Source organism: Oryzias latipes, chromosome 4 (genome assembly GCF_002234675.1).
Source record: "Oryzias latipes chromosome 4, ASM223467v1".
Classification (NCBI taxonomy): Eukaryota; Metazoa; Chordata; class Actinopteri; order Beloniformes; family Adrianichthyidae; genus Oryzias; species Oryzias latipes.
This window is the reverse complement of record NC_019862.2, coordinates 28,088,823-28,114,872: the sequence shown is the minus strand read 5'-3', so window position 1 is coordinate 28,114,872 and position 26,050 is coordinate 28,088,823. Positions and strand designations below refer to the sequence as shown.

General features: G+C 42.9%; 2 protein-coding genes across 8 annotated transcripts in view; one reads left to right on the top strand and one right to left on the bottom strand.

Annotated features, from left to right (window-relative positions):
* Positions 1–2,636: 2,636 nt before the first annotated feature.
* On the bottom strand, positions 2,637–6,045 carry nipa1 (non imprinted in Prader-Willi/Angelman syndrome 1). 2 transcript variants are annotated; one of them, XM_004068306.4, is made up of 5 exons: positions 5,798–6,045; positions 5,665–5,712; positions 5,456–5,546; positions 4,648–4,805; positions 2,637–4,575 (listed from the first exon to the last, which is right to left on the bottom strand). In XM_004068306.4, exons 1-5 carry the CDS (start codon positions 6,021–6,023, stop codon positions 4,067–4,069), a joined length of 1,032 nt encoding a protein of 343 aa, XP_004068354.2. In that variant the 5' UTR covers positions 6,024–6,045; the 3' UTR covers positions 2,637–4,066. The 2 variants fall into 2 exon arrangements, with proteins under 2 accessions (XP_004068354.2, XP_020558314.1); XM_020702655.2 differs by lacking the exon at positions 5,665–5,712.
* A 368-nt stretch (positions 6,046–6,413) lies between these two features.
* herc2 (HECT and RLD domain containing E3 ubiquitin protein ligase 2) overlaps positions 6,414–26,050 on the top strand; it is a 46,980-nt gene continuing 27,343 nt past the window's right edge. For 3 of the 6 annotated variants that reach the window (XM_023954499.1, XM_023954501.1, XM_023954497.1), the window contains exons 1-32: positions 6,762–6,802; positions 7,339–7,450; positions 9,192–9,285; positions 9,445–9,576; positions 11,419–11,641; positions 12,567–12,667; positions 15,310–15,451; positions 15,777–15,881; positions 15,964–16,135; positions 16,837–17,007; positions 17,067–17,255; positions 17,385–17,536; positions 18,586–18,743; positions 18,821–18,934; positions 19,023–19,274; positions 19,353–19,546; positions 19,622–19,822; positions 20,041–20,269; positions 20,357–20,481; positions 21,482–21,660; positions 21,750–21,934; positions 22,012–22,167; positions 22,255–22,440; positions 23,151–23,327; positions 23,793–23,896; positions 23,984–24,134; positions 24,244–24,458; positions 24,537–24,669; positions 24,804–24,931; positions 25,023–25,218; positions 25,314–25,441; positions 25,590–25,766. In XM_023954499.1, the coding sequence (XP_023810267.1) occupies positions 6,777–6,802; positions 7,339–7,450; positions 9,192–9,285; positions 9,445–9,576; positions 11,419–11,641; positions 12,567–12,667; positions 15,310–15,451; positions 15,777–15,881; positions 15,964–16,135; positions 16,837–17,007; positions 17,067–17,255; positions 17,385–17,536; positions 18,586–18,743; positions 18,821–18,934; positions 19,023–19,274; positions 19,353–19,546; positions 19,622–19,822; positions 20,041–20,269; positions 20,357–20,481; positions 21,482–21,660; positions 21,750–21,934; positions 22,012–22,167; positions 22,255–22,440; positions 23,151–23,327; positions 23,793–23,896; positions 23,984–24,134; positions 24,244–24,458; positions 24,537–24,669; positions 24,804–24,931; positions 25,023–25,218; positions 25,314–25,441; positions 25,590–25,766 (5,007 nt within the window). In that variant the 5' untranslated portion in view covers positions 6,762–6,776. Of the gene's footprint in view, positions 6,538–6,761; positions 6,803–7,338; positions 7,451–9,191; positions 9,286–9,444; positions 9,577–11,418; positions 11,642–12,566; positions 12,668–15,309; positions 15,452–15,776; positions 15,882–15,963; positions 16,136–16,836; positions 17,008–17,066; positions 17,256–17,384; positions 17,537–18,585; positions 18,744–18,820; positions 18,935–19,022; positions 19,275–19,352; positions 19,547–19,621; positions 19,823–20,040; positions 20,270–20,356; positions 20,482–21,481; positions 21,661–21,749; positions 21,935–22,011; positions 22,168–22,254; positions 22,441–23,150; positions 23,328–23,792; positions 23,897–23,983; positions 24,135–24,243; positions 24,459–24,536; positions 24,670–24,803; positions 24,932–25,022; positions 25,219–25,313; positions 25,442–25,589; positions 25,767–26,050 lie in introns of those variants that run through there. The other 3 variants (XM_023954502.1, XM_023954500.1, XM_023954498.1) reach the window with 3 other exon arrangements.

Below are 26,050 nucleotides of genomic sequence, written 5' to 3'. Positions count from 1 at the left end.
AACACATCCCTCTAACCCCAATATTTTATTCTTTTTTTCCCTTGGTTGATGGTTTGCCCTCCGTGGTGGTGAGTCTTTAGGGAAGGATTTATTTTTTGAATAGGACCCTTTGAGGAGGCTTAGCAAATTGATAAGCACACTTCAAAACAGGGACCTTGACAGGGCCAGCTTTGGACGGGCCAGCGCTAGATGGGCCAGCACTAGACGGAGCGGCGCTGGACGGGGCTGCTTTGGAGGAGTCTGCTTGTGTTTTTCCCTCGTTCTCCCTCCAGCAGTCTATCTTTGGTTCTATGCTGTTTTTCTTTATATTAGACCTCAGATTTGTCCACAACGCCTCTCCTTTGGCCGTCTCGTATTTCGACTTCCATTCTGCCATTTTCTGCCGCTTCTCATTTTCAGCATACAGAGATGTTCTCCGTAGCTCTAAATATTTATCCTTTGCCTCAGCGAGTTGAGCCTTCAGAGACTTAATCTCGTGTTCGTGAGCGCTGCAGATATTCTTGTGCTTTTCTTTCATGGCATTTATTTCTTCCTGGAATCTGGCCTCCAACTCTTCACCTTTGTAGTCTTTGCTGAATGCATATTTTTCTACAAGGGCTTTGAATTTGAGTTTAAATTGTTTCGATTCGAATGGAAGTTCACTACACTTCTTTAAGTCATGCATGCAACACTGAAAGTCTTTTTTCAGGTTTTGATAGTTTGCAAGCGACTTCTCCCTCGCTGATTTAGACCCCTTTAAACTTTCCTGCAATGTAGCTTTTTCATCTGTAAGCTTCTTAATTTGGTTCTCCATTTCTTCCAATTTGGCTTGTGTTTCTTCAGATCCCACCTCTTTTAATTTATTCTTCATTTCAAGTAGATTCTTTTCCAATTCAGAAACCTTTGACTGTAAATAAAGGTTTCTGCCGTCCAAGGCATTAATGCGACAGTCAGAATCAAATTTGCAGCTCCGCAGTGCATCAATTGTTGTATCTTTCTGTTGCATACAGCGTTTTAATTCTGACACCTCATCTTTGAAAGATTCAATCAGCCCAAAGTATAATTCACTTTTGTGCTTCCTTATCACGTCTCTCAAGTCCTCTTTATCTAATTCATGATATCTAGCTTCCACTGCTGCCTTGTACTTCTCCTGCCTTAGAGCCATTTGGAATTTCTCGCTTTCATCTGAAAAAGTCGTCATCAAATCGTCAATTTTGGAGTCTTTTTCCTCACAGGCAGTTGTCAACATTGCAACTTTGTTTCCCAGCACTTCAGTTTGACGTTTCAACTGCTTAATTTCTTTGGACGACTCTTCCTCAAGCCTGGATAATTTCCCTCCATATTCAGCTGCTGTGTTCTTCACGGCCTCGTCTTTCTCGTTTTGTAACCGTGTTTTTAATTTCTGCACAGCGTTCTGATGTTTTCTCTTCAATTCTTCAACTTCCTGTTCATGGGAAGCACGCATTGTTTTGATTGTCCTGTCATGATTTACAGTCAAGGTCTCCAATTCCTCTTCCTTGGCGATTCTCTCCAGAAGGATTTCTTTCCGTGATTTTTTCACATCTGAGACCCTTTTAGAGAGTTCCACCTCCTTGTTGTGTTTTTCTTGGAGGTCTTCAAGCATTTTCCTCAAACGTTCATTCTCTACTTCCAACTTGCCCAGGTTATTTTGATAAATTTCCAAATTTTCGTGAATTATTTTATCGTATTCACTTTTGACAAGTTTATAGATTTTAGTGTCACTAAAATCCTGTTTGTTTGTTGCTGCTTTTCGACTTGCCATTTCTGGGTTTTGCAGTGTGATCCGAATGAACTGTTTTTAACTGTATTTGTTGCCTTTACCTCTTTTTTGCACGCTTTCTGCACCTCTGTCTCTCTTGGACTCTTTCTCCAGTTCTAGACTACTAGAGTTAAGTTCTTCTACTGACCTATATTTATGTCTTTTAGCTGTCTCACAAACGGTGCAATATGACACAATAACGCACACAAATGATGCAATATGACACAGTAACGTCACATTGCTGGCACACAAAATGATGCAATATGACGTAATTAATTTTTGTGTCGCTCCTCACCCAATTTGACGCCCTCCTTTGAGTGGTGACGTCAGTTGACGTGAAAAGGCTACCCGACGAATCTGCGCATGCGCAAGTCTTACGTCACTTCCTCAATGTGGCGAGTTATTTGATTTATATTTACTCCAGTAACTTTCATATTTTTTTCCCTCTCCCAACTTTGTTTCTACATTGTAAACGCAACACGTGCCACCATTTAAAAAAAAAAAGCTTTTACTGAATTCTCAATGAAAACATTTGTACGTACGGTGGCCGGCAGGTGGATGCCAGAGAGATCAGACAGAAAAGTCGCAGCAAGTCCACGCGCACATATGACCACATCTTTCACTCACTTCGGCATCCGTGCGCACAAATGTTTAAGCTCTCGGTTTTATAAAACCATACACATAGAATAATTAACCGTTTGTTTAGTGGGGATGAGGCCTAAAATACTCATTTTTTTGTAGATTGTGAAGTGTGCAAATCAAAAGATACTACTTTATCAGATCTAACAAAATACACCATGAGTGGCAGGTGCAGACCATGAAAGTCCAAACTAGGTTCACTTCTCTTTTATTTTTGAATAAACAATAGGATTAGTAGTTTTGCCATTTATTTAGTTTTTTGAACATAGGTGATCTTACACCAGTAAGATTTATTGACCACTGTTAAGGATTTATTTTGAAAGGAACTTCTTTGTGCTGCTGTCAAAAATAATATAATAAAACATTTATAATGTATTTACTATAAATATTTATAAGCTACATTTTATAAATGGATAACTCAATGGGAACAAAAGTATAAATAAAAAGTATTTTTGGCTCTTTTGCTGTTTAAGGTTTCAGACCTCTGCTTGTGTACACCCCCTTACAAATTAAGGTGGTTAATACAACATGGTTAAGAAAAAATCTTTTCATTCCTCTAAAAATCTGAGTTTCTTTATTTTAAAGTAAACCCCATGCACAATAGTGAATTGAACCCTCTTCATTTGTTTTATTTTAAAGGTAATCTTTTTCCTTCCTATTTAATTACTGAACAGCCTTCATAATTGACTGCTGTTATGAAAGTTATGAAATTATTTTTATTCATCAGTAAGCTTAGGTCACAACCTAATCCAGTCTTCTTTCTCATTTGGACTTTTCTGCTCTGTCACAGACAAAAACACTTCCATAGACTCTCTGGGTAAAGAGTTTATGAATGTGTGAGAAATTTAGTTTTAAATTCAAAATAAAATTATGTTTTTTAATATGTACTTTAACTATTGTCAATATTACCGGCCACCTGAAATTTTTACAGACCCTCTACAATGAAAATCTTTTTGTTGTAGTAGCATTTTGTTCTCATCATGGACTAAAGAACCTTAGATTAAAACTGCTTTCTAAAATTCAAATGGTGGTGAATCAGTAGCAGATGAAAAAAAAAATGCAGTTTGAAAAAGCTTGTAGCAGTGAAGCTACAAGCTCCATTCTGATGCCTCCACTTGTAGACGACTAGATCCGTGAAGGTCTTTGTTTTTCTCGTCTGACATCTGACTCTAACCTGTACGGCTGGACAGATCCAAAATTGCTCGTCATTTTTGCTGCACCGCTAATATTAGCTTTGGGTTATGAGGGGCTGTAAGCTAGCAGGAGAGATAACATATTAGTCATACACAACTGGCATTTCAATCCCAAAAGAACTATAGCACAAGAAGTTAATTAGCAAACCATAATGATGACCGTCTGCTACGAGGTGTCTTTGAATAATTCAAAGAAAACTGAATAAATCAAAGTGGAGGAGGAAGACAGATGGGCACTGGGAGAAAGAGACTTCCTCTTAAAGCTTTGAGGGAAGCGCTGGCTATTTAGAGGAGAGACAGTTAAATTATTAACTACGTTTTACCACATATGTGATTATAGCCAGAGATGGCTCAGGCTGACATCATAACTGCAAGTCTTCTGGATAATCTTTGATGAGAAATAAAGGAATAAGCTAATAATAGCAAGTAGAAAACACATACAAGTTAAATTCACTAAAAAAAATAAATTTTTTCATTAGTTCATCTTATCCTTGGTTGGCTCCTTCCTCCAGGAAATCAAAGCGGCCTGGGAAATGCGTAGTAAAACCACACCGACGCACACCACAGTTAAACTGCAGAGCATGGCCAGACAGTCGGTTACAGCAAGTGCAGTCCACTCTTTAAAGAGAATCGCAGACGCAAAAATCACAGAGGATGTGAACGCCACATAGTAGATGGCATCAAAAATGTTGGAGCTGAAACACTCCAGCGCCTTATTGATGAAGTAGAACTGTGTGAGGATGCTGACGGCCAGCGTCCCCAGAAGGCCCAGGAGGAGAGCCAGCGCCTCGCCGCTCGCTGCGCCTCCCCCGAAAGCATCCGGGGCCACCAAGCCCAGTCCTTTGCTGCAGGGTACTGTGAAGTTCCCCAGGAGGGAACAAATGCTGACGTACACCAGGATGTTGGATGTGCCATGAGCTGGAACAATCCACACGATCAGAACGATGAGCAGGACGACCACCAGGAGGATGTAAGTGACGAACACTGTTGAAGGAGGACATTAAAAAGTTAGGTTATTCTTCTTTTGACAGTTAAAAAAACAGTTTGATTCCTTACCTGGGTCAAACAGCCTCTCCTCAAACTCTGCTCTGGAAGTTGCTTCTGCTTTGGGGGAATGAATGATGAGCACAATGGAGCCGCAGCAGCATAACAAACAGCCCAACTTCCCAAGGATGTTCAAATGTTCTTCCAGGATCCAGGAGGCCAGCACAGCTCTGCATCAAAACAACACATGCACATGGATGGATGGATAACACTGTATTCATCCCCATGAGCAGAAATTCAGTTGTACCCATCAGACAGAAACAAACATATTAGATAAAAGAACGTAAAAAAACCCAGAACATAGCCTGCACCTAATGATGACGTCACACTATTTGATTGGCTGTGCGTTGGTGTAACAGTGATAGATCTGGATAAATCCACAGAAGAAGAAATTGGAAGTTCTGTTGTAAACAAAGCTCCGTCATAGAGCGAGATGACCTTCTAAACTGGCTTTTATTAATGTTATGATTATTACTAAGTTATAGTTTTTTTTTTAAATCTGTGTGCCCAGTGCTTTATCATTGGCAGAACTGACAGGGATGAAGGGTTAGGATTGGGTGAATACGTGCTAACAACATTTAGACGTGCTAAATTCATTCATTTTTTCGGTGTGTCTGAAACGAGTCGATTACCTTTACAGCAGTCACTAAAATCTGTAGTGTGTAATGTCCCCACTTTTACCGGCCTTTTGTAGACTTTGGTTATGATGACTTAAAGAAATATTGCTCGTAGGCTTTTTAAAACGAACAATTATTGTCCTGGTCAGCAAAATGTTTCAAAAATACCCAAGAACATGTCAAATAGTTGAGCATAAACTTACCCAAACAAAACGCCAAGGGCTCCTAGAGGCGTAACTATGACCACAGGGGCCACATTGTACGCCAGGAAGTTCCCAATTTGTCCAATTATCACTAGTACGAGATGAAATGACATAAATTTTATGTTCTTTTAGGAAAATAATGCAAAGTTCTGAGTCATTTTCTATAAAGATCAGCATCTAAAGTTGATAAAACACAGCCTCATACTCACTGCACAGAGTGCCACTCCACCAAACGAGGTCAGTGACATAGGACACACCTGGAAGACATTTTTTTTTTCACTTAGTTGGTCACTTTTTATTTTCACCTTTTGACAGACATCCTGTCACGTGCGTCCTCCTTACCTTTCTCACGTGAGCGGAGAATCCCCTTTTTCTGAAGCACGAACGTGCAGCCATTGACGAAACTCGACAAAACCGCGATGACTATTCCCGCAGTTTCAGAGGAAGCGACGGGCAATTCTGAGCCGTCCGCCATTAAAGCATTTTGAACTTTGACATCGACTATCACACAGCCCTTTTGTGTCGTTTTGTGTTTTCCATCCTCCTCTGCCTTCGTCCCGGTTCCCATTGGTCCTTCCCACCAATGACGTAAGCGAAGACAACCATCCGAGAGAGGTCCCCCCCCCTATTTTAAATAATTATGTATTGTATTTGTGTAATATAATATTTAAAAATAGATATTATTGTTTATGAAAGATTAACCTTATGACAGTTTTGGGATAGTGAAAAGCGCGAGGTTACAGCGCCACCCAGTGAGCAATTGTATTAAAATCCTATGCGGACCCTCCCCCTTACGTCCCTCCTAATAGAGACGTTCACCTTATAATACCATTCAGTCTACATAGGCGGAGCTACGAACAACTGCCTCAAAGAAGACGGTTCCCGCCCCTGCTAAATGTGGCGGTATAGTGCATTAAACATTTTTTTCCCTTCTCCACCAGGCCTACGTAATTTGTTTCTACATAACTCAGCCTCCTTTTAACTAGATGCTAGTTCGCGATCTGTCATTCAAAAACAGTTTGAAACGCCTTCGTAATGCAGAGCAACTGAGAAGACGAAAATTGATTCAGAAGTAACCACAGGTAACCTGAGAATTAATTGTCACAAACGGGCCAGTTCAGAGCTAGGATGGTCATTTGTCCGATACGGTGCAGCCGGTGCGGTGTCATGTATTCGCAGCTTGTTCAAGGCTGTCTATACCCTCACAGCAGCTAGCTTAGAGTTGGCTAACTATCGCTGCATTGGTTAGCTGTTAATGTACACCGGTTTGCCTTCCATTTGTTACGCGAATCCCAATATTGCTGAACGACTAAGACTTTGTATGTGGATCAATCGCGGTGTCATTAGGTATTTATATTTCTACTCGCCAATGTTAACTGCTAGCAGACATGCTAACGTCCTGCAATATCTTGACACATATGTTATTTAAGTCAAGGCCATAATGTAGTTTTAGGATATACAGGGTCGAAATGAATCACAGTAGACATTTTAATTATAGTAAAGAAAAAACATTATAATCTCTTTAAGCAAACCTGTCGAAAGTGAAGCAGTTTGCAAGAGATCATCAGCCAAATCTGTTGCTAAGCTAACTTCCAATCAGTAATGCTAATGTGTTTATCTGTCATTAAACTCTGCTGCACTCGTGTTTTGAAGCGATGGACGTATTTGCTTGAATGTAACGGGAGTCACAGAGGCTCGTAGCTCCTTCCATGTCAGGATATAGGTCAACATTTCATAACACGGGGGTGGAATGAAGCTGGATGCTAACGACGTGCCTCCACCTGAAGTCCTTCCAAGCCATGTTACATTTTAACGGCGTGTGTTCTCTTTTCCTGTTGTTGGGATTTTTGTGTGAATCTACCTCGTCTGTCTGTGTGCTGCAGGTCGGCTGCTTTTGCAGCCAAAGAGGAGAGGGGGAAAAAGATGCCTTCTCCATCTTTTACTCTCAACCCTCAGATGCGTTACCATGACAAATGGTTGAAAATAGATTTGCAGGTATGTCTTCAAAAGAAACTCTTACTTTGCTTTCTGAGCCCCCCCCCCCTTTTTTGTTTTTAGACACACAATTTTGAACTTTTCATCAGACTGCTGCAAATCAGTATAGTTTTTCCTTCACTCTAGTTAGATTAACTTGTTGACAAATTGGTCTAGTTGATCCAAAATAGTATTTCTATAGTTATTAGGAAGGATAGAGACTGCTACATTTTCACATTGAAGGACTCACTCTGATTAACAATAGTGTTTTTCATGTTTTTAGCATGTTCTTGTTGCTAATGGAGGTCATGTATTAAGAAAATTAAGCCTAAAATTGGATTACTGACCATTTCTTTATCCAAATCATTGTAAATCAGGAACAAACGAAAGCTTGTAGCAGTGACATAGAAACTACAATCGGCCGGCCACAAGCGCCCTGCTCCGCTTCCTTCTAATGCATAGCTCCATGATCGCTCGCCGTCTGAGGGGGGGGCTGTAAGCGAGCGGGACAGGGTTTAAACAGACTGGTGGCGGGGTAGCCCTGCGCCAGTGGTCCTGCCCACAATTCAGATGTAAATTCTGAATAAACCACCTCTGCTTTGCAGAAACTGTCCTAGAAAAAGACAGGTCTCTCAGTTTATGGCTAAAAACAGGACAATCACAATGAGACGACTGGGAACGATTTGACAGTAGATCAAAAGCCGATTGGAGTGGGACTTTATTATCTCATTCTCTTCTCACTTTCTGACTTTGGGGTTTCCAGTCCATATTCTGCAGCTCAATGTTTTCCTCAACAAGTTGTCTTAGGCTGCTTTACAATCTTGCCTGCAAAAATGTTTCTGTCTAACCTGACTGAACCGATGAGTCCTTATGCACCTTCAGGTAATGATGTGGTATTTCTGTGCACAAGAAAACACAACCTTAGAGAATGTGCTAGGTTGGCCTTTTCTGTTGTTGAAAGAGTTTCAGATATTTGAGATCTCTGTTCCTGGAAAGCATGTGTTGACTTTCACACACTGCTAAAGGAGCCGATAAACTGCTTTTCCTCTGATTCAAGGAGTATTAATTGCCATTTTCAGTGAACAGAGCAGTTTCACAGATATAGGAATAGAAATAAATGAACATCAGTAAGCAACATTAAAAAATGACACAATGGTCAGAACAATAAATAGAAATAAATAGTGTATACAGTGCAAACTGTGGATGGAGAAGGTACAGGTAGTGGACTGGTGACGAGATATATAAGTGAAAAGTTTAAGGGGGGAGTAGTTAAAATGTGTTCATGAGTCTTACTGCAGAGGGAAAGAAACTGTTCTTATGTCTCGAGGTTCTGGTCCTGATGGACCTTAGCTTTCTGTCCGAAGGGAGTGGTTCATGTAGACCATGTCCAGGGTGAGAAGGGTCGGCTGCTATCCGACCTGCACGCCCCCGGTTCTGGAGGCGTATAGGTCCTGGACACATGGAAGGCTGCAGGCAATCACCTTCTCAGCTGAGCGCACAATACGCTGCAGTCTCTTTACGTCCCTGTCAGTCGGCTCCAAAGGGTTTCCGAATTTTTCTCCTGTTTCTAACATAATAAAACGACTAATTTATGCATTTATTTACATTATAGAATACCTAAAATGCCTTGGAAGATTACTTATTTAATCCCTTTTCTTAAGTAGATTTAAATTGGATTCAGAAAAAATAGTGTTTTTGAAAACTCCGGTCATTTTGTTGCATTTGTTTTGAAATTAACTGAGATTTCTTTTTTCTTTCTTAGCGAGCCTTTTCCTCAGAGGGGCTTAGTGAGATGTGGAATGAAATGGTCAAAGATGAGGAGATAACCTTTAATGGAGAAGAGTCCATAAACCCAGGTATGACTGTCACTCTGAGCCTGACGTAAAGGTTTATGTATTGCTGCTGTCTGGTGTGTGTGGGATGTTATCTTCACCTGTCTTGAGTTACTTGGTAAGGTTACAGGTGTGTCTTTGCAGCGGTGCAGCAAACGCATTGGTACATTTTTATTTTTTTAGAAGACTTCACAGACTGTTTTGGAACCCAGAAGAAAGAGGAGCCTAACGACAAAGAGAGGAAGGAAGATGAAGACCTGCCATTATCCGTCCATCAGTCCATCATCGAGTCGTGGGACTGGGGCCGGCAGCCAGGTAACATTGTTGGTTCTTGTAAATGCATTTGTGTGCTGCTCTGCTTTTCTGCCGTGATTTTGTTTTCCCCCCCCTATAAGTTGTGTAATTAATAACAAGCTAGCACCAGTCAGTTTCACAACAGCTACATGTTGTCGAGACACCGTATCACCCCCCCATTTCAACATACAGCAGACCCCTCAGTTTGTCTGGACCGGGCCTGTCTGACCGTGATGAGCGCATGTTTTGCAGGCGTGTGACTTGTGGACTCTGAAATGACAACTTGCACACTGCAGGTCTCTGTGGTTATTTATACCCAGAGGATCCTGGATGACATTAAGATGTAGTAAAGAGAGAAGGGGTGGGGGGGTGGGGGGTCTCATCTCCCGCTCAGGCTGTGTTTACCAGAGGAACTGGGTGGGACGGTATAATGTTGGCTGGAGATAAGCAGAGTGTCGACTTGTGAGGTGTAGATCCACATGATCTTCAGTCCCTCGGTTGTTTCTGTTGACTGGGCTTTGCAGTCACTCTCCTCTGGTCATTTAGAGGGTGGAACTAGATCGCTACATGGAGGAGAGCTCTTTCATGGATGTGTTCACCTCAAACTGCACATTTCCTGTTTTTGTACTGTGTGGTCAGATGTCAGAAACATGCTGAGCTCAGCACGAACAGCTCAGAGCCTTTCCATTGTGTTGAAATGAGTAGGAAGATGCATTTATCTTTGTTCTGAGACAAAGTCCTATTACCGGTAGTTGACATACACACACCCACACACACACACCTGTGTAGGGCTGCACCATATGAGGAAAACTTGCGATAAATGATCAATGACGATATAACTTGCGATAAATGAACAAATAGAAAAAACATTTCCATTTTACTGCAAAATTTTAATTTAAATAAAATTTAAAATACCTTAAATTATTCTCCAAATGACCTTCGTCTAATTAGGAGGGCAACGTGTAACATAAAAGCTCCATCCAACAACATGAAGGGCTCCATCTGATTGGTCAAATGCCTAAAGGGATTTATTCAGTTCATTAAACAGTTAGTTGCCATAAGATTGTTTTAGCACATTTAAGGTTAACTATTTATTGCGATTTTTGCTGACCCTTTGCAATATGGATATTGCACAGCTTGAAATCGCAATAATGATAAATTTACGATTCATTCTGCAGGCCTAGACATGTGTGTGAAGCGTGTTCCCCACATTCCCTGCAGGAGAAGTGAGCGTTAGGTAGTCTGGTCTTTTCAATATTAAACAAACTTCATTCTGAGTCTCAGGCAGAGCGGGATTTGATCCCAATTCAAACTCCTTGACATGTCCTGACTGTGGATTTGAACCCACAATCTGCTAGTCTCAGGGTGAACACTCCACCACTCAGTCACTGAGTTGCTAGAGTCCGGACCACTTTCTCCTTCCTTCCTTGTCTTTCTTGGCCGTGGGACCCCCAGGGTTTGACTGGGACGGCGCTCTGGTGGGAGGACTGAGCACAGCTGACTGTAGACCTGCTCATGCAACCTCAGGCCAGTCTGGCTTACATAAAGCTTAAGTGGATTTTGGCGTTCTATTTTGGCCACGTTCCGTCCTCCCCTGCGGCGGTTCTGTGAACTTCCTTTCTGACCGAGGCAGCAAAGCTTTTGGGCTTCATAAAGGACATAACAGAAGAGCATTTGGTGCCTTTTCTTTTTCAGTGGGAAGCAGCTCTGCTGAACTGTCATGAAATACTGTGCTAGTTTAGGATTTTAGAGATAAACTGTAATAAAAAAAAGGGCTCTCTCTTTAGAATCTTTGGTTTCATGGAAATGAGTTTGTTCTAAATCACGGTGAACAACAGCAGTCATTTTCTTATTGTACTGTAGATGAGACGGAGTTAAAAGACTGTCTGATGGTCCTCGTGGAAGACCAGCAGAAGCTGTCGGCTCAGCTGGCCAAAAGCACCCTCTCTGCTCAGCGGCTGCGTCAGCGCCTGGTCATCCTGGAGCGCTACCTCATCTCTCTGAGTCACAGCATGAGGGAGGAGACCTACAAGTTCTGCTGGAAGATGCCCTCCACTCCTCCTCGGCCTGCTGCCGACAACAAGAGGTAAAGCCACGAGGCACTTTCCTGTCTTTCTTCCTGTACCTGAGGAGTGAACAGTTAAGTTAAGTTTCATGTTTGTAAAGACATCCTGCTTTTAGTTTTGATAAAAGGGCAAAAATTGAGAAAATTGGATCCAACAGAAATAATTTTTTAGGGGAAAAAGACTCTAAACTTAAAACGCGCCAGTATTTTATGGACAATGCATTTAGTGCATACTTCTATTTGGGTTTCAGTTATTAAAGTTATATTTTTACTCTTTGTCGTTGTTGTAGTTGACAGTTGTGGCTAAAAACGAATTATTTAGAATAATTGAAGAGCAGGAATGTGTTGCATTATGTGCAGGAGCCAGTTTGACACTTTTTGATCAACTTTGACTATTGTGAATTTATTTAACGTTGCTTTACTTAAGTTTATTGACCGTTTGTTCACCTGTAAACGCAGTAGACGGTGGGCGTGGGGTTTGTGTGTGCAGCCTGATTGTGTAATTGTGCGCTCTCACGTTGGAGCAAACCAGTGCATCAGAGCGACTGTAGCTCTGAAAGCAGAAGTTGGTCGCTTAGGTCTTATTGAGTTTACCTGTATTACTAATGTGTTGGCATGCTAAGGCACAAACAAAAGGCACAAACAAAAATTGCAATAATTTATGAAGCAAACGTGGCTTTGACTGCACACCAGAGCAAAATGCTGTTTTTTTTTGTTTTTTCTTGTTTTGTTTGCCAGTTCTGTTCTAATTCTGAAAGCAACTGATGTTCTGATTCTTCTAATTCTTTGGTTTTGCTCCTTTCTTGTTATATTAAAGATAAACTTTTGAAAATCAACATGGAAGCAGCAGCTAGTTTTGTCTCTTTGCAGTGTAATTAAAAGATAAACAATTCGAGATATTGTAAATGTTCTGTCAAGCGTTTTAAACAAAGTGTGTTTCCCTCAGCCCTCGTCCAGTCAGTAAAAGCGCTGAAGGTCTGGCTAGAGTCGGCTCCAGGGCTGCGCTCTCGTTCGCCTTTGCTTTTCTCCGCCGGGCATGGAGGTCAGGTAAGAACTTCTCCAAACCTTGTCTTCTGGTAAAGATGATTGTGGTTGTTGACAAATGTGCGGCCCACGTGACGAGCTTCTGAAAGTAAACAACCCCACATGTTTCACAACCCTGTTTCCATCCTGGGCTTGGTTCTGTTTACTGAAGGTCCGTGAGAAAGTGCACGACTCGCCTGGTGGGGCATAGGTTCTACTTTAAGATTAGATGGCATTTACATGCAAAATAGTTTTGGTGAGGAGGAGAGCTAAGCCTTGAGCAATCTGGCATGGAGACATTTATCTCACTGTGTTTTTTGACTGTTGTATTTATTCTCCATGAGTCCTTCAGATTTTTGGTCAGTCTGTTTTAAAATTCGTTCAGTTCGAAGGTTTCCTGCAGATTGTGGGAGGGTGGCTGTAAGTTAACGGGAGAGCGTGTAAACAGATGGGTGATGGGAAGCAGGGGCGGGGTTGCTTTGAGCCAACAGTCCCACCCACAACTTAGAGGTGAGTTTCCAATGAACTACTGACGCTCTGCAGAAACGTGTCTAGAGTTGATGAGGGTTAACCCTGAAGTCACAGCTTCTCTTGCACCATGTGTGTTTGGGGACGGGGGGACGGGGGGACGGGGGGGGCATCTGCCATTTTACACTCCGCTGTTGCTAAAACTGGTTTTACTGAACTGGGGGGAAAAAAATACAATGTTGTCAGAATTGAATGCAGGAATCTGCTGTCGGATTGGATGGACTTGGAGTAAATGTCTGCCCAAACTAAAGATAACTCTTTCCCCACACCCGATGACTTTAGAGGGGCTGGTGGCCTGGGGGTTGCTAATCCATGTCTGTTGGCGGGGGTTTGGCTTTTCTGCTACCCTCCGTGATGAGCACTTGGGGCCCCACCACAGGTGCCTGGCCTGGATGGGTTGGGTGGGGGCTCTTCCAGGGGCCTCTGTGGTGTCCCCACAACCTCAATCGGGAGATGGTGTAATTTTTTGAGTGGGCGGGGCCTTGTATTGGTCCTGGGGGCGGTCTTGGTGGTGGAGGGGCCCAGGTTCTCAACTTTCTTTCTACATTGTGTAACATCATTGTCCATTTTGGGGAACACGCGCACACGCACGCACACACACACACGCACCTGTTCACCAACTTGTGAGTTAGTCTATTTGTGTAATGATGTAAATTTTCCTCATTGTTTTTTGTGTTGGTCTTCACAGATGTGAGTTTTTAGTCATTTATGTTAATCTGTGTGTTTCTATTTCTTCTCCTAACCCCTTTTTATCATTTTGTCCTCCTGTCTTAAGCATCTCCTTCACTCCTTCTCTTCCAGTTGGTCCAAAACTAACAAGGAATATAACACAATGAATACAAATGAAGTGTAGCCTCAGATAGAAAATGGGTTGTGTGTCCAAAGGCAGCTGTTAATAATAAAATCTGTCCAACACGTACAGCTCTCCATTTCTGTTTGCTCAGCGACTGGACAGGACGGGTAAAACAAAAGCAGAGGCAGTTACTTCCAGATGACCTCATTCCTAAAAACGAGCGCCTTCTGCTCCTCGCCGTCAGTCAGATTTGTTTCCTTTATGGCTCATAAGTGATTCTGCTGGTTTACAGCATCCACATGGCCAACAGCAGCTCTTTCTGTATCACAGCTTGACGAATTACTTTAAAAATGAAAACAAATCTCTATATAATCAGCTGCTGCTTCAGCTTTGTACGGCTTCTGGACATGAATAACAGTTATAAGCAGGTAAAACATAAAGAGCTCAAGTCATTAAAATAAAATTCATTTTTTTCTGTTTATTATAATTTTTTTTTGCTTTGGATGCATCTATATTATCTCACTTGTAGAACATTAATATTTATATTTTTGTTTAGCTGCTTTTCTCCAATGATGACATAATGGTAGAAATTATTTTCTGATGAAACAAATTACATTAGTTGATGCAGAAATTTCTGTCTTTGTTATTAAAAAAAATTTTTTTTACTTCGTTTTGCTGAAGAAAAACATTGAAATTAAGTTTTAAATTCCTCGTCCTGTTTTTATTTTTTTATTTTCTTATAGCATAGTGCATCATAATAAACATAAATGTAAAAATCTGAAAGTATAATGCAGGGTTCCTGTTGTTTCATGTAAAAATATTGGGGGGGGGGGGGGGGGGGGGGGGTCCAGGATTGGTGCATTGCGATGGAGTTTTCATTCAGTCTTCTGGCTGAGAGCTCTTTGTCCTCAGAGGAAACAAAGTGCTGGCCTCCTTCCTGTAACACGAGCGGCACACACGAGCACTCCCCCACATGGACAGTTAAGCTTCTTGCTTTTATTTTAGCTCTATTCTTGGACTACAAATGTGCAACAGCAGCTCGTCTTACAATCCAGATGTTGAATAGATGCATAATCGGATCCTGCATTACAAATCAACACAGGACAACTACTGAGGGGGGGCTTCTTCCTCCGGTTTCCTAACAATTCTTGGGAGAAACATTTCATCTTTTGACTCATTTACTTTAAACTTGATTTGAGTTGTTTTCTATCACCAAATAACTCTGTTATAAATAGCATTCTTTAAGCTTGAAAAAAAAAAAAATCAACAACCACAAGGTTATATTATTGGACTGTAGCCAAGGAGCTTGGCTGTAAATGAAATGTGAAACCTCTGTTTTGTGCAGGAGATGATGCAGACCTTTGCACGGAGCTTTTGCAGGAGTCTCTCGACGCCCTGCGGGCTCTTCCTGAGGCCACGCTATTTGACGAGGCAACTGTGTCCCCCGTTTGGTTGGAAGTTGTTGAGAGAGCCACAAAGTTCCTGAGGTTTGTTGACTCAAAACAAACAATTGCGTATTGTTGGAAGTTTTTTATTATTCTGCCATTTTAGGTAGTTTTTCTCTCTGAGACTTTGTTCAGTCAGTATTGCAGATTACACTGAAAACCCTTGAATATAATCTGTTGGTTATTTATATAAATGTATATTAAGATAACGGTTTGACCTAACTGGAAGCAGTTTAACTAAAGTTTAACTGCTGTTTTATACACACAAACACACACATTTTTTGCTGTCTTCCTTTTTTGTAGCATGTGGATAAATTTATGAATAAACATGATTTATTTTAAATGTTTTTCTCCTGTTTGCCTTCAGCGATGTGCATGGAAATGGCAGCACCAAAGGCACTATTCCCCTGCAGGACCAACACCTCGTTCTTGCTATCTTGTTGGAGTTGGCCGTACAGAGGGGGACTCTTAGGTATCCATCCGTATGCTACATGTAAAACTATGTTTTTCTTTTGTTCTGGACCCAATGAAAACCTTTCTTTTTGACATTTCAGTCAATTGCTCTACGTGGTTCTGCTGCTGTTACGTCTGTGGGAAAACGGCACCAGGGAGATGGACAACGAACGCTCCACGCAGGGAACCAGTGCTCCGTTATTATCCTTCTTGCAGCGGTTTCAGAACATACACAGCAGCAAGGAGGAGGTCATTTCTGAAGAAGATCCTGAGGTAAAAGAGCACCATTCAAGAATCCCCAATGTTCTCTTTAAGTTTCCATTATTGACTGTATAGGAGGGCTGGACAGGGTGAGCGTGACGTCATCCATTGATGACGGCTTAATTCCAGCTACAACCAAATGAAGTCGATTTAGTCGCCATTGTTTTTGCAGTAAAGACGTCGCCATGTTGGTGCCAGTGGACGTCAGTAAGCAGTGATTGGTTGGTCTGAATTAACATTTCTGTGTCAACCCCTCTCACCAATCAGGAGTGAGCTTGTTGGACGTCCACACCCCTTTCACTAAAATCGGGCTCAGGGGAATCTGTCAAACATTTCCAACGTTGGACATGTGTCCACATACTTTTGAGGCATCTGATTGGTCAATATAGAAATTGAATAATGAATAATAAAAAATATAATGAACCAAGGTATCAGAGCAAGAATGGTTATTCTGATGAACAGAGCGACTGACTAATGGCTGTTTATTTCTCTATAGAAGACTGTGGGACTTTGGCCGTTTTGGACCTAGCGGCCACTTCCTATTAGGAAGATGAGGGGGAGGGGTCACTCAGTCCAGTTCTCATATACATTCAATGGTTACCATTAAATAATCTTCAGAGGTTGAAACAGGACTGTGGATCAAATGAGTCAAATGTCTTTATGCTGCCAGAAAATGATTGTGTGTACCTCTATTGTGTTGTTGTAATTTCTAGATTCTCACAGCTCCTCTGAGTCCAAACGAGAGTTTCCTGCGCTACCTGACCTTACCCCAAGATAATGACTTGGCCATTGATCTTCGACAAACTGCAGTGGTTATTATGGCTCATCTGGACCGCTTGGCCTCTCCCTGCAGCCCGCCAAACTGCAACTCTCCATCACAGAAGGTACCAACTCCTTTTAATCTCGTTTTCTTGAAAGTTCTACATGACTCTTCTCTTATCAGGGATCTCTGCAGGAAGTGATTGCCTGGGGGCTTCTGGGCTGGAAGCTTTATGCCAATGTTTGTGGACCCATTCACTGCAAAGCCCTATCCAGCACTGGCGTAACACAAATCGTCTGTTCCGAAAAAGTCTTCCTCATCTTGTCCCGCAGTGGAGCTGTGTACACCCAGAACTACAAGAGCACAACACTGGTCAGTTTTACAGCACAAGAGATGCCTGCCTCTTGATAACCCCTCCCGCTTAGAAATGGAGAAGCCTCTGAACTTTACAGCCATACATCTGGTTGTTTTCACTCAATTCTTTTTGTTTTTTGCTCATAGGCTCCAATGCTAATCCACGGTTTGAGTTCCAGGAAGATTGTTAAGCTCGCGGCTCACCCTGATGGGCAGCACTTCTTGGCCTTGTCCACCAGTGGGGAGGTGTATTCATGGGGATGTGGAGACGGTGGTCGCCTAGGACATGGAGATGCAACGTAAGGAATTACCATAAGATGCTCTGAGAACTGCGCTTCTTTTCCTTTTGGCTTTTCCCTTCAGTGTTCGCCACAGGGAATCGGCGCTTAAAACAAGATTTTTAGTATCTTGAGTTTTAATGGAATGATTTAACCTGGTGGTCTCCAACCTTTTTATGCCACGGACTGGTTTACTGTCAGACAATATTTTTATGGACCGGCAGAAGTTGGTGTCCGTTTATTTATTTAGTTTAGCTTCCAGTTTCTCTTAACTTGTAAATGTGAAGTTAATCTTCACCCTCTGTAAATTATTTGCAGCAGATTTAAGCTTTATTTGTACACTAAATTTTTGTAGGAACCATTAAAAAGGGGCATGGCGCCCTTCAGCCTCGTTCGACTTTTAAGGTGCAACAGATAAATACAAAAAAGAAAAAAAATAAAGTCACAAAAACTGGTATTTTCGTAATCATAAACGTGAATCTACTGTTTGAGCAACTTTATTAGCAGCATCGGCCTAACAGCTGCTTGCTGAATTTTAAGCAGAGCAGGCTTAGAGGCTTAGATTGTGGGATCAACTGTCCCAACAAATTCATATTTTCAGTAAAACGTCCTGGTGTTTGTCTGTGAAATGCAGTTTTCCTATATTTTGAAGTTGAAGGCTCTTCTGTTTCTTCGTTGGCTCTTTTTAGCAAAAACAAACTATCCAAATACGTTGTTTTAACTTAACAATCAGTATCTGAAATCTTCTAGATTTCCAAAATGAATCTTCCTTCCGAATCAGCCAGAATGTTTTTTTTTTTTTTTAAGATGTTTTCTTTGGAATTTAGGTAATTGTTCACTAACTTCATCAATATGTAGACTCTCATTAGCCTTTCAACCTTTAAACACATGACCAAAAGCAAGCTCATAGGAACGGTTTTTAACTATAGAATATATATTTTTCCCTACTCGTTTTGATTAACATCAAATTAAAGGGTTGGGGTTTAAAAAGCATGTTTTCTGAAGACCCAGTCTACATTTGTGACACTTTGGAGAAACAATCTCTCATCTGGATTTCTGCCTGACCTCAGATACCTGGAGGAGCCCGCACTGATCACGACCTTCAGTGGTAAACAGACGGGAAAGCAAGTGGTTCAAATTGCTTGTGGGAGCACGTACAGTGCTGCCGTCACAGCTGACGGCGAGCTGTACACGTGGGGCAGAGGGAACTATGGTCGACTGGGTCATGGTGATACTTCCTTCTTTTACACAAGTCATTTTCTGCCTATGTTTGGAAATTAAGTGAACTCGCTGTGGGTTTTCCAGGTTCTAGTGAAGATGTGACTACACCAATGCTTGTGACGGCCCTGAAAGGACAGAAGGTGGTGGATGTGGCTTGTGGGAGTGGTGATGCCCAAACACTTGCTGTGACAGAAAATGGTTGGAATTATTTTTCTTTTTTTTTTTTTTACACGATTAAAAACTGCTGCTTCTAACTGGACTGCATCGACATTTTCTGACTCCCCAGGTCAGGTGTGGTCCTGGGGGGATGGAGATTATGGTAAACTGGGCAGAGGTGGTAGTGATGGGTGCAAGACGCCAAAGCTTGTGGAGAAGCTTCAGGACCTGGACATAGTGAAGGTGTGCTGTGGCAGTCAGTTTTCAGTTGCCCTCACCAAAGACGGTCAGGTGTACACGTGGGGAAAAGGAGACAACCAGCGGCTTGGTCATGGGACGGATGAGCATGTCCGCTACCCAAAGCTGCTCGACAGCCTTCAGGGTAAGTCAACTGCACGGGATTTGGGTACTTCAAGCTCCAAGAGGGAGAAAACTGATGTGTTTGTCACATTTCCTCCAGGAAAGAAAGTTGTTGACATTGCTGTTGGTTCCACGCATTGCCTGGCTCTTACTGACGAAGGCGAAGTGCACAGTTGGGGGAGCAACGATAAGCTGCAGCACTTTGATACCCTCTTTCCCAACAAGAAGCAGCCTAAAGCCCTCCCCGGACTCAACTCCAAACACATAGTGGGGATCTCCTGTGGTCCAGGACAGGTCTGCTTTGAAGCTGATGTCACTCCTCTTACCATCACAGGCGACGGGCTCATAAAATCGTGTTTGTGCTTTCAGAGTTTCGCCTGGTCCTCGTGCTCAGAGTGGTCTGTTGGCCAGCGGGTTCCCTTTGTAGTGGATGTTTGCCACATGACCTTTGAGCAGCTTGACCTCCTTCTGAGGCAAGTAAGCGAGGGTATGGACGGCAGCTCAGACTGGCCCCCCCCTCAGGAGAAGGAGTGCATGGTGGTTGCCACTCTCAACCTTCTGCGCCTCCAGGTGAGCCACAGCCTGTTGGCAAATAGATTTTCACTGAGTGTTGTTTAAAATTGAGCTAAGACTCCCACTTTGGGAATCTGGGTGTTTGGAATCTTTCTGATTTTGGTAAGAAAAAGCTATTAGATCTTATCAAGTTTGTGCCCTAAACAGCTAGTCTATCTGGTCATTTAACTATTTGACTCTTCAACACTTTCCTTTGCGTTTTTGTTTTTCTTTAGCTCCATGCTGCCATCAGTAACCAGATGGCTCCTGAGGAGCTGGGTCTGGGACTCGGCAGCACTCTGCTCAACAACCTAAAACAAACAGTGGTGACGTTGGCCAGCAATGCTGGTGTGCTCAACACGGTGCAATCAGCCGCACAGGTTGTGCTGCAAAGCGGCTGGTCAGTTCTGCTGCCCACTGCGGAGGAAAGAGCAAGAGCGCTGTCTTCACTGCTTCCCAATGCCGGTGAGTGCAAGTCATAAGTCTGTGAACATGGATGCAGTACAAAACAAACCATTTGCCATGAGATGTTTACGCACCATCTTATTTCAGCTTGTGGAAATGAGATGAGTGTGAGTCCAGGGCGACGCTTCATGATTGACCTGTTGGTGAGCAGCCTAATGGCTGATGGAGGATTGGAATCTGCTCTCGATGCAGCCATCACTGCAGAGATACAGGTCAGTGCATCAGATCTGTCTGACATTGAGTCCATTAGCCCTGGATAATGAGGATTTGTAAGTCAACATTTAAAAAGTGGATACTGGAGGTGAGAGTTGGGCTGACAATCGAACCCAAGATCATGAAACAACAGTGCGGCTTCCATCATGGTGGTGGAACAGTGTTCCAGCTCTTCTTTACTCTCCATTAGGGTACTGGAGGGTTTGTGGGATTTCGCTCATCCAGCGATTTGGAGAAGGTGTTGAAGAAAGGTGCTCTGTGAGTGTGGGATCCATGGAGCCTTACCGTGGGCTGTCTGGTCTCTGTATGACCAGAGCAGGAGCTTGGTTCGCAAAGCAGGAAAGAAGGTCTTGTGTCTTGGGGTCTTGTTCACGAGTGAGGGAAGATCGGAGCGTAAGATGGACACGGTGGATTGGTGCAGTGATCGCTGTGCCGGTCCGTTGTGGTGAAAACAAAACTCAAAAAACTCAAAACTCTCTGTTTACCGGCCAATCTTTGTTCCAATACTCACCTTTGGTCATGAGCTATGGGCCATGACTCAAAGAACGAGGTACCAAATACAAGCCGCTCTCTTAGAGATAGGATGAGAAGCTCAGTCACCCGCAGAGAGCTCGGAGTAGAGCCACTACTCCTCTATAGTGAGGAGCCAGTAGAGGTGGCTCGGGCGTTTGCTCCGGATGCCTCCCTGGGGAGGCGTTTGGGTTTTGTCCCACTGGGTGGAGGGCCCGTCTCTTGGCTGGCTTGGAACCCTTGGGGTCCCCCCAGAAATGGGGACACTTTTGCTCAGACTGCTGCCCCCGCGACCCAGTCCTGGATGAGTGGATGGAAACGGATGGATTTAAATAACTGTTGCAGTCTTTATCCATTTACAGTTAGTGGAAAGGCCAACACTTATTGTTAACTGCCTAAAAAGATGCTGCAGAATGTAACCATGCTATCGATAGAATAGCAGTATTTTCATTCTGCATTCTTAAATGACTCCTAATTATTTGATCCCAGGACGTTGAAGCCAAGAAGGAAGCCCAGAAAGAAAAGGAAATAGATGAGCAGGAGGCAAACGCCTCCACCATCCATCGGTGTCGTACCACGCTAGACAAAGATCTCATCAACACCGGCATTTATGAATCATCAGGGAAGCAGAGCCTGCCTTTAGTGCAGCTTGTACAGCAGCTTTTGAGGTACCCGCTCTTAACCCTAATGCACCTGCCTTTGTACAACACAATCCTTCTGATGACTGCTTGAAAATGTGCGTGTTTGATTCCTATAGGAATATTGCATCTCAGACCGTGGCAAGGCTTAAGGATGTGGCTCGCCGCATCTCCAGCTATTTAGAGGCAGAGCATGTCAGCAAGGAGCGCTCTGCTTCTCTGGACCTCCTGCTGCGCTTCCAGAGGCTGCTGGTCAGCAAGTTGTACCTTGGCATCACAGAGACAGAGACCGTCAATGGATACAGTAAGTTTTCCTGTTGCAATGTATTGAGTTGAAGTAGCTAAAAGCGAGAAAAAATGGATTTGACTTGTGTCTTCTAGATCCTGAACTCCTGGGAGTGGGCTCCTTGTTAAAAAAGTACATTGCTCTGCTGTGCGCTCACATTGGAGACATCCTTCCCGTGGCAACAAGCATCGCCTCTGCAGGTCGCAGACATTTTGCTGAAGTTTCTCGCGTTATTGAGGGCGATCTCACTGGTAAATTCTTGACCTGATCTTTGACCACAATGTCCTGCCTGCCTCTACCTTTGGAGACAGTTCTGGATAACTTGTTTTTTCTGTTAGGAGTGCTTTTGCCTGAGCTGGTTCTGTCCATCGCCCTCCTCCTCACTATCGACGCCGGTCTAATGCAGGAGACGGGTTCCATCCCTCTGCTGGCTGGACTATTGGAGCACTTGGACCGCTTTAACCACCTGGCTCCAGGGCATGAAATGGATGAAAATGAGGAGCTTGCTTGGCCAGGAATAATGGGTACACAACTGTGTTTGTAAAGCTGCCTTCACACTGAACGTCATTCCTGCATCAGGAACGACCAGTTTCAATGTTAAGTCAATGTGCAGACACGATCCGAGGTCCTATGGCGTGTTATGAGGCTTGGGCATGGATCCATAGTCTGGCGGCAGTGCGTTTCGGACGTCGTGCTTTGGGAAAGGGGACGCATCGCGTCAACCAGTCAGTAACTCAGCTTTGGTCCATGAAAGGTTGATGATGTGATCAGTAGGTGGAGTCAAAAACCAACATGGAGGAGAATCTGATCGTTCTTCTGAACTTATTTTTGTCGATATTAATAAAAAGTTCCTCTCATTTTATTTTTTATTCTGTCCCTTCTCTGACCAATGCGGGACAGCAAGTTGTCATGGAGACGTGATTACTGATGCTTTCGTAGAACTCTTGAAAATAAACTAGTCTCTAAACATCAGCTGTGTCTTCCATGCATTGTAAACGATAGCCTGTGCTTCCATGTAGCAAAGAGGCTAAAAACCTTTGACGGTAAAGCCTTTTACATGCATCATGAGTGTTAAGGTTATGAACTCATTTTGGGACAAGCATCCAGCAGTGAATTTGACATGCGTCAAAAGAGGCACCCACGCGAATTTGATGCGCGAATCGCAATCAGTGTGAACGCAGCATTTAGCAATCACTAGTATGTTTGGTATTTATTTTTCTTTTTGTTGCTGCAGGCTCATTCTTCAAAGGTCAGAGTTCCAAGAACAATGAAGAGGTTTCACTCATTCGCAAGGCAGACCTGGAGAACCACAACAAAGACGGCGGCTTCTGGACCGTAATCGATGGAAAAGTGTACGACATCAAAGACTTCCAGGCTCAGTCCCAGTCATTAGCGGGGAACAGTATTTTGGGTAAGGTTAAAGTAAAATTTTAACGGTTAAAATCCACTATACAGAACATATTTTCTGTGTGTAGGCTGTACAGCATTTAAACTGAGTTACTTACAGGGAGAAGTATCATTGTTATAAATGATAATTTGATAATGTAAGCCTGATATAAATCTTTAAAAACCTAAAAACCCTTGGATCTTGTTTGCCATCTTTTTTTGTTCTTGGAATGCGGTGGTATTTCTGATGGGGCACAATGAGGAGTTTGTTTTCTGATCTACCTCTTAAAACAAACTCATCAAACTAATAGTTTTTTCTTAATCCTCTCCTCTTTTCAAAATTTATATTGTGCTTGTATCTTACAAAATTCTACAGCAACAATCCACTTTGTTTTGTCTTTGAGCGCCAAATGGTTTTTTATTTAAAGAGTGACGTGACAAAATGACATTATCACCACATGTAAATGAGGTAATTTGTTTCCTTTTCCAGCTCAGTTTGCAGGAGAGGACCCTGTTGTTGCGTTGGAAGCAGCTTTGCAGTTTGAAGACACCAGAGAATCGATGCAGGCTTTTTGTGTTGGCCAATACATGGAGGTGCTGGAGAAACTCACTATTTATTTTACAGAGAAAACGTCTTTTTCTGGTTCCATTTATCTGGAGTTTTTCCTTTCCTGTTTACAGCCTAACCAGGAGACCGTCACCACTCCAGACCTGAGCAGCCTGTCCTCTCCACTCATTGACACTGAGAGGAATCTGGGGCTGCTGCTGGGTCTCCACGCTTCTTACTTGGGCAAAAGCACTCGCTTGTCCCCTATGGAGATCGAATGTGCCAGTGGGTTGGATGAATTTAAGCCTACCTAACAATAGAAAAATACAAGTTATTGGGTTTTTAAAATTGTTTTTTTTAAAGGAAGAATAAAACATGTTTGATCTCCACACAGAGTGGCTCCAATCATCCATATTTTCTGGTGGCCTTCAGACAAGTCAGATCCACTACAATTACAACGAAGAGAAGGACGAAGACCACTGCAGCTCCCTGGGAACAAGCACTCCAGACAAGGCTAAGCTTTACTCCCGCAGAACCACTATGAGTGACCACGCCCAGCCTTTCCTGCAGGCCATCGCTGACAACAACACTCAGGACCACACCGTGAAGGTACAGCGGCGCTGAAATGACACACCGGACGTGACAGGGATGCATCTAAAACTTGGCTTTTTGTTTGTGATGTCCCAGGATTTCTTATGCCAAATAGAGCGTTGCTGTAAACAGTATCATCTTATCACACCCATCACTTTCCCTCCGGAGCATCCCGTTGAAGAAGTTGGACGCCTGCTTCTCTGCTGCCTGCTAAAACATCAAGACCTTGGTAACCTAGAAATCCCACATGTTGTTGGAGGGGATGTAGTTTTTTTTTCTGTTAGATTTCACAAGATGCTAATGACAAAAAGTTGATGCAGTGTGCCTTCCCAACAATTTGACCTAAACCCTCTCTCCTGTCAGGTCACATTGCTCTCTCGCTCGTCAGTCAGTGGGCCTTGGGTGTGGAGCAGGGGAAACAAAGGTCCCTCCCGAAATCTGTGATCGATGTGTGCCGCATGGTCTACCAGGCAAAATGCTCTTTAATTAAGGTATTTCCACATGTTTCTGTCAATGTTCATAATGTATTAAGATACATGGTTTTCATTTCTCTGCCTTTTTTCTTCGTCTAATTTATTTTAGACCCATCAGGAACAAGGCCGCTCGTACAAAGAGGTTTGCGCCCCAGTTATCGAGCGCCTACGCTTTCTCTTCAATGAGCTGCGGCCAGCTGTGAGCAACGATCTGTCCATTGTGTCCAAGCTGAAGCTACTGAGCTCTCAGCCACGCTGGAGGAGGATCACACAGAAACTCATCAGGGACCAAAGGAAAAAAAGAGGTGGGCCAGATCAAACCTACTGCTAGATTGGCAGGCAGCCGCCTTTCCTGTTTGTCATTGTTGTTTCTAAATCTGAATAAAAAAAAATATTTTAGTGCCTAAAAAGTCAGAGTCGACTGATGTAGAAGAGCCAAAACTGGAAAATGAGGAGACCAATGAAGAGGAACATCAAATCAGCCCCACCCCTGCAGAAGGGAAGCCCCTCCCTGTCAAACCACCCAAGGTTAGATTTTATAGCACTTGGGTTATAATCCTTAAAGTAAATGTTGAACTTCCTTTTTGATTTGCAGTAAGTAAAAAAAGTTGCTATACATTTTGCTTCACATCTAAAGTTTTTTTTTTTTCAATGTCACACTGTTTTTACTGTGCAGCAGAATAAATGGCAGCCGGTTCTCAACACTGTGGCTAACGTCCAGAGGTACCGCTGGCTGAAGCACAGTGTTCCCAGTGCCTTCTCTCAGTCCAGCCTTATGGCCAGCATAGTGGAGTTTGCACTGAAGGAGGAACCGCTGGACGTGGAAAAGATGAGGAAGTGTCTTCTTAAGCAGGTGAGTACCTGACCAAAAAAAAAGCGTTATTTGATTGTTTATGTATTGATCAGTGGTCCCCAATCTCTGGATCGGTACTGGTTCATGGGGCACTTGGTACCGGGCTGCAGACAATATAAATAAATAGTCATTAACATTATTTCTGTTTTTTTTTTTTATTATTCTGAAGGAAAATTATATTTTGGAAAACAGCCGGAATCCTTTGAACCAAGTCCATCTAACTCGCTCTTGATGCATGTCAAGACTTTTGTCTCGGTTATGTGTTTAAATAAATTAGCTGACGT